Source organism: Hydra vulgaris, chromosome 12 (genome assembly GCF_038396675.1).
Source record: "Hydra vulgaris chromosome 12, alternate assembly HydraT2T_AEP".
In the NCBI taxonomy this organism is placed as follows: domain Eukaryota; kingdom Metazoa; phylum Cnidaria; class Hydrozoa; order Anthoathecata; family Hydridae; genus Hydra; species Hydra vulgaris.
Window position 1 is genome coordinate 29580001 of NC_088931.1, and position 8154 is coordinate 29588154.

At 28.8% G+C, this 8154-nt stretch overlaps 1 protein-coding gene across 2 annotated transcripts in view; it reads left to right on the forward strand.

The window, feature by feature from the left end:
• Positions 1-7810, forward strand: part of LOC100214915 (phosphatidylinositol 3,4,5-trisphosphate 3-phosphatase TPTE2) — a 104277-nt gene extending 96467 nt beyond the window's left edge. For both annotated transcript variants that reach the window (XM_065812846.1, XM_065812847.1), the window contains exons 17-18: positions 7332-7402; positions 7530-7810. In XM_065812846.1, coding sequence (XP_065668918.1) covers positions 7332-7402; positions 7530-7671 — 213 coding nt within the window. In that variant the 3' untranslated portion in view covers positions 7672-7810. The remainder of the gene's footprint in view (positions 1-7331; positions 7403-7529) is intronic.
• Positions 7811-8154: the final 344 nt, after the last annotated feature.

Consider the following 8154-nt stretch of genomic DNA (forward strand, 5'->3'; position numbering starts at 1 on the left):
TGATGTTCAAATTTTACCATTTGATTAATTGTAAAAATTATTCAAATTTTAAAATTTCAAATTTTAAAACCTTAAAGGGATTCTGGATTTTTACTTGCAATCATATAGTGATTATATAATTATCAGAGATTACAATTTACAACCTCATGATACAATAATAAATGAGTTTCTCTGCCTTTATCAGTGTAGTAATTTAATTAAAGCACCAACTAGTTTTAAATCAGTTGTAAAACCCAGGTGTATAGATCTCATCCTAACAATTAGAAAGACATGTTTCTAACACTCTGACTATCTGTACGGGTTTTAGTGACCATCGCGATCTTATTTTTACAATGCTCAGGTCTACCTTCTGCAAGTTACCTCCAAAAAAATTAATTTACAGGTCTTTTAAAAACTTTTCAAGTGTTATTTTCTGAAACAATAAAAAATAAATTGAGATTTTGTAATAACATTAGTGAGTTTAACGGTATCTTTTGCAGCTATTTAAATCTATATGCTCCATTGGAAACTAAAATTATGCTTCGCTCAAAATTTAAAAAAAATTCCAGATTGAAAAATCAGACATTTCTTTGTCTCTATACAGGAAACAAAGAAACTACATGGTAAACTTGAATAAAAAAACAAAGAAAATGTATTTTAGTGAGACAAATTTATTCAAGTCTTCCACTACATCTCTGTGGAAGATATGCAAGCCTTTTCTTTCTAATAAATCTGGCAAATCAAACGATCGTGTAACGTTGATTGAACATGGGGAAATTATTTCGAATAACTTTTAAATTTCAAATGTTTTCAACTTATATTTCACAAATGTTGCATTGTCTCCTATAAATAGTGAGATGAATTATTGTCCTTCTCCTTGCAATTAACATGTGTCTGTTGAATCTGCTATTATAAAATATGCAAACCATCCCAGTATTTCAAACATTTTCAAGTATTATAAAAACAAATTCAAATTGTATCAAATATATTAAAATATTCAAATTCAGATTTTAAATTTCATCAAATTACTTCCGATGATATAACAAAAATTATTTATTCTTTAAATACTAAGAAGAAGACTAGTGGAGATATTCCAACATTTATGTTAAAAACTTATGACATGGGTTTTAGAGAAACCCTCACTTCTTGTATAAATAATTGCATATCTCAAGGCGAATTCCCGTCCTTCTTAAAAATGGCCGATGTCATACCATGTTTTAAAAAAAACAACCCTACTGATAAGTGTAATTTCCACCCAAAAAGTATTCTGCCAGTTCTCTCAAAAGTGTTTGAAATCGTTATTTATGAGCAAATGCGGTTTTTTATAGAGCCAAGCCTCAACAAATTACTGTGTGGGTTTCAGAGAGGGTATAGTGCACATCACGCACTTTTTAATTTAGTTAATAAGTGGCATAAATGCTTGGATAAAGGAGGTATAGTTGGCGTTATGCTTATGGATTTATCAAAGGCATATGATTTAATTCCCCATGATTTGCTTATAGCTAAGTTAGAAAGTTATGGGTTTTCTTACGATAGCCTCAAACTCTTATTATCTTACCTTTCTGATCGCAAATAGATGGTAAGACTAGGATTGTCATTTTCTGAATACTTAGATATGTAATCTGGTGTATTTCAAAGCTCAATTTTGGGACCAATTTTCTTTAATATTTTCATCAATGATTTTTTCTTATTTATAAAAGACTCTGAAATCGCATAGCTCAACCTACAAAAACCTGCACCTACAAACTTGATCTACAAAATAAAACATCTACTAAAAAGTGGAAATAATTTTTAGATGTCCTACTGATACTGATTACTGAGGACTAAAACCTAAATTGTTTTCAACCTATTATAGTCCTTTTTTAATTTAACAGATTTTTGACATTTTCATTTTTGACCATTTTTTTTTCTTAACCGATTTTAGAGACTTTGATTTTCAACTGATTGAAGGCAATTTTCATTTCAACATACTAGTCTGTTTTTTTACCATCCCCTCTCCCCCACCTTGTATTAAGGACTCGAGAGTAATATATAAAAAAAGAGGTCAGATAAGCAACATTGGTACGGGAGGAGGCATAAACATCCTTGTTAAATGCCCTTCTACAATAAGACTGATCTCCTTGGATAATAAAGTACCACCATTTACATCAAATGTTAAAAAACGATTCTTTTTTCTTTTTCTTCTAATTGTTAAGGCGCTCCAACAAGACCTAACGGTTTTGTAGTAGAGCTGCATGAAAGAGCATTTAAGAAGATTTTTCACACTGCCTTACATACCTAGACCATCAAACCTTGGACCTCTCAATTATAAGCCAGCGCTCCAGTCACTGCGTCACGGCTAATTAAATTTGGCTCTGATTCAAATCAACAACAAATAGATAAAATACATACTGGAAAAGACCTTAGAGTTATAAAATCGATCGAAAAAACAGTTGGTCCAAAATACAGTAGGTTGAAATTTCACTAGTTTGAAAATGCAATAGGCTTAAAAATTAGTAGTTCATGTTTTAATTAGTAGTAAGTATGAAAAATCAAAAGTTGTAGGTTGAAAATCAAAATTGTCATATTCTATGATTTTAGAAATTTTACTCTCTCTGTTTGTGACAACAACAGAGTGTTATTGCTCTTTTTCAAATAGAAACATCAAATGCGATTTCATGGTTTACTTTGAATAAAATGGTGCATATCCGGACAAATTTCATTTTTTTTTAAAAAAATGAAATTAAAAAGCTTAGAAAAATTGCGTAGCTTAAAAAATTGTAATGATAAATTTTAATGGTTGGAAATGTAAAACGCATGGTTTCCTCTAAGGTTAAACATCTTGGGTTACAATTGATAAGGATTTCAAATTTGATGATCATATTAAAAGTCTCTGTGGAAAAGCAAATAGTAAATGCTTTGGTCTCTCGTGAATAAGGAGCTTCTTATCATTAAAATAAGCTACTGTTTTATTCAATGCTTTTATACTGTCAAATTTTTCATATTATCTTTGGATTTGGATGTTTTGTTCAAAGTATAATAATAACCTAATTAATAAAATTCATCAAAAAGGATTTCGCATTGTCTATAAAAGATTTGATCTCCCATTAGAAGAAATTCAAAAAATAGAAAATAACCCAAGTATACACCTTAGAAGTTTAAGGTTTTTATTAAGTGAAGTTTTTAAATCTATAAATGGTTTAAATCCAGAGTTTATGTTAGATCTTTTTATCAAAAAAATCCCTGCTGTTAAGTCTTCACTGTAGTAAAAAATTAGTACTCCCACCTATAGTCTCTAAATATAAGTTCATAAAAAGTAACTTATATAGAGCAACCTCGCTATGGAACTCCCTAGACAAAAAAAATGTCAATAAATTGTCTAAAGATGTTCAAAAAAAGTATTATAAAATGATATGGAAAATCTCGTTTTTGTAAAATTTGTCCAAAATTAATTTTTTTTTTTTTTTTGTCAAAAAATAACCAATTTGTTGTATTTATTGACATTTATATTATTTACTATGTAAATTATTTTAAATCATAAGAATCATAAATGAGAGTGCTGCTTTTTTTTCATATCATGCCGTTTAGGTGGGTAGCATATTTTTTCACTTTGGTGATTAAAATGATATAATTTTTTTCAGGATGATTTAATAAGTCCCAAGTATTAAAAAATAATGCAAATAAGTTTGAGAAAACAGTTTTTTGAATTGGGCTCAGGGTTGTGATCATTTATGTAAAAAATAACTATAGTAATAACAATAACATTATGCATTTGTTCATAACTAATGTGATATTGTTGTTAAACTTACTTGTCAAAGATATTAAGCTCCCATTTTCATGGCTATCATTTCCAAATAATGTCTGGTCATTAATGTCATATCATAAATGTCATGTAACATCCAATGAAAACAAATACCAAGATGTATTTTTATGAAAATATCAAACTCATAAGCCCCACGGCATTTGTCTTTTTAAAATTGAGAACTGTATATTGTTTTGTTATCCTCTTACTTTTACTAGATTATAACAGTGATTTAAAAAACTTTATAAATACTCCAAACATATTATTTATGGTATTATTAAATTAATCGTTTGTTTCTTCTTTTAATAATGCTAAAATGCTTATAACCCATGAGCTCGATAACACTCGAATATGATTTCAAAATAAAATGGTTTTTTTTATTTTTTATTTTTCCCATAGTAATAAAACAATGTTCTTGACTAATATTTCAACGTCATTCTGCAAATTAGTAAATATGATTTACTGCACTTTTTTGTGCCTAGGGAAAAATGAAAAGCAAAAAAAAAAAAGACTTTATCTGACTCAATTTTACCAATGCCCATTTCTAATGCCTGGAAACAGGTATTGATATGATGCAGAAATTTTCAACAAGTAAAGTTCAGAAATAAGGTTAGGGGCTTGGAGGCTTTAGTACATACATCGATTTAGGGAGAACATGCAAAGGAGTGCTGCTACATAGACTGGAGGTTTGGGTTAGGGCGGCAATATGGTTAGGGTTCGGAGAAATTTCTTGCACTTTCTTCCTGCATTTTATCTATTGAAAATATCCCCATTCAGCATTTTACCTGTGTCCTCTGAAAAATCATTTATCACATATTTTTTAAGAAACTTTGAATTGGTTTGAAATGTGTAGTTTTTATATTAAGGCTTGAAATTGAAAAAAAATGTTATAGTATACATACAAAATGACCCATTACGGCAGAGGCGCTAAGATTTGTAAAAATGTAAACATGTCCAAATGTCAATACAACATGGTCCTAATATAATAATAATAAAAACTTCCTAATTAAATGAAACATAAATCAAACATTTAAATGTATTTCCATTTAAAAATTAGTTGTTAATTCAGAAATAGAGTCATTTGCACACATGAAGCAAATTATCCACAACATCACATATTTTACTCTGCTGCAGTAAGTTTCTCTAAGAATAGTGATATGACTGTATTATAGTCTTTTTCGGATAATGAATAATTGCCACAACCATTGGTTAGAAAAGGAGCATCTACTAAACAGATAAATTTTTCAGTTTGGTAGTTTATCTCCTCAGGAGTAACTAACCAGTGAAAAGAATTCTTCTCTTGCCTGTTATTCATATAATTAACTCTGATCCAGGTTATAGATACCTAAAAGTATTAGCGCAACATTTTAAAATAATATAATATAGAATTTATTATTTGTTTAATTTTGTTTACATTCAGTAAAACTTATAAAGTCTAATATAATGTCTTTCTCAAATAATTTTTACATTTTATTTATATTGCTTTTATTTTAGAGCACTGTTTTGTAAAACAAAACAAAAGCTTGAAAACTAATATATATGCTTTAAATAATATTACCTCCACAGTATATCCAATATTCCATTGTTTTTGATATACAATAGCAACCCAATCATTCACTTTCCATACAAGACAAATTTTTTTTTCAAGGTCGGTGATGTCTTCTTCATATTTATTATCATCTTCATTGTCTGATTACAATCATCAGTTTTGCCATAAACTTCTTTGTTATCGTTAATCAGACTATTTTCATCATTTTCCGTGTCGGTTCTACCAGAAACATTGTTAGAGAATGAAGAAATCAGCATATTTAGAAGTGATTTTCATCTTATGAACAAACGAGTTGCGGACTTTCTCAAATAATGTTAATGACTTCAGAACTGTATGAAGACCAGATAGCATGTGTTCTTCTAACTCAGCATCGCTTTCAAATGATAAGGTACAATTCATTTTATTGCAAAATCTTAATGAACATTTGTCTGACACTTCTTTTCTATTTTACCTTTAGTGACTTGTTTCGCTTAATTGAATTATCTGCTTTGCTATATGTCAACAACAACTTAACCGAGGGTTGAATTTTAAGATTTCCATACTCTTGTTCATTTCCCTTACCGATATCGAAATAATGCTACATCTTCATACTTTTCTCACCAAACTCAAATGAGTGATAGTTGCTAATATTCTTAATCTTTGGTCCAGTAACTACAATTTTATCATTGCTAATTTGAGCAACTGCATCTTTTGCATCTTTAACGTCAAAACTATAATGCATAGCCTTGTGTATATTTTCGGCAGTCAAAAGATTATTATCAGAATCAACGTAACTCCTTAAGATTGTCTTTGCAACTGCACTATCCCTGTCACATTGATCTTTTCCACAACAGGGTTCATTATAATCAAATTTCAGCAATTTTATCTCTCTCTTTGCATACATTGTAGATTGCTTCAGCTGAAAGATTTTCCTGATAGTTTTTCCATAATCGTGATATCAGAGATTCTTCATTCCGTTCAATCACCGCAAGTTATTTGCTTATGACATAGTCAGAAACGCTTAAATTTTTTCCTAACATTACGTGCAATGTTTTCTGCAATGCTAAATGCTAATTTTGGAAGATAAAAATTTTATTGTGCTGTTGAGCGAAAACCAATCCAAATCTCTCATCTGTGCTTCCCAGAAAATATCTCTTTGTACTTAATCATTTTAAACACTTTGTACCTTTAATTGTAACCTAATATCTGAAGATCACATGAGTTTTTTTTTTTTTAATTATGTTAGGCTCATGTTATATTGACAATTTAACATGATTATATTTTACAAAACTTAGCACCTAATATTTTTTTTCCTTAACAGGTTTTCTCTATATTCTGATCAATATATAAAAAACTCAATCAATTTGGAGGGGGTCATTTTCTGATTCCTGACTGCCTGATTCTTATAAAAAATATCTCCTAAATGTTAGTAAGGAAGTGTCGATAAATTATGTCAGGCAATTTTCAACCATTTTTGACCCCACTCTCCCCCCCCCCCCTCCTCGTCACAAGATCGTAACATTTTAGTAACAAGTACCGTATGACTCGTCACGAAACCACTAACCCCTCCCCTCCCCCAGATCATGACGTAATTTATGGACGACCCCGAAGACTCTATTTTAGAATAAATAAAATGTTTAGCTTTTTATTACTAACTTTATTGTGTTGTTGAGTTTTTTGGAGGCATTTAGAAACATTTGATCAACGGTAATGGAATTTATAAAATTTAAAATTGAGTGAATATCAAACAAAATTTAAAATGTGAATATCAAACGTATATTAAGTTATTAAGATTAAAAAAAATTTAGTTTTTTTTTTAATTTCATGTCAAAATGCTCGAATTTTGGAATATTTCTTGTTACTTACCTATTACTTAGATAAATGCTTTTATATTAAATCAGTTATTAATTTTTCTATATTCCTTAGGTTAATGTCTTTGATGAATTTAATTATCTGATCTGAATTTCGATTTGGGTCAACCTTGAGCAGTTTTTTAAGAAATTTTAAACTACAATTAAGTTTTTTGCTATGATTTTATTATAGACAGTTCCAAAAGTGTACGATAACTGCGCATTCTTCTTTTGGTTACATACCAGCATGATACCTAATAAAAAGTAAGAGAGTTTTTTTTGTTGGTAAAAGAAATTTTTTCTTATTTAATTAGGGTTTGTAGATTTATGACTAATAGTTTTAAATTTTGTTATAGTTGCATTGAGTTTATATTTATTTTTTTTATCGTAGATTTCATCTAGCTCGTAACGAAATTTCAAATTGTCATAAATCAAAAACCTGGAAAATCTACCCAAAAAATTTCGAAATAACTTTAAAATTTGTAGAAAAGAACAATTCGAGCACCGATTTTTATGCAAAAAACACAGAATGATTTAAGTAATTTATGACATATCTTTAAAGAGGTTGGTAGTTATTGACCGAGCCATTACTGTTGTTCACGTTAAAAAAAAAAGGATAGCTGCATATCAATGCCGACTACTGAAATCGCGTTATCCAGTAAATATTTATATCAGAAGTTATAATATTAAATTTATTTTAGATAATAAACCTTTTTTTTTTTTATATATATATAAATTGGTTTTGAGTAATTATTTGAGCTTTAAAAAATGGAAAGTTTTAAAATCCTGATAAATAGTCATTTTTAGTAATAGTTTTTTTAATTTCTAGCTACTATAGTTAATATATAAATATATATAATTTTCATACTTGTAAATGTTATTTTTGTACATCTCTTAAGCATTTTTTGTCACGAATCTGCTTTTTCGGTTGTTCGGTTAAATTCAACGAGTATCTATAAATCAATTTATGACACCAATTAACTTCAAACATCTAAAGTTTTTGCAGATTCGGGACT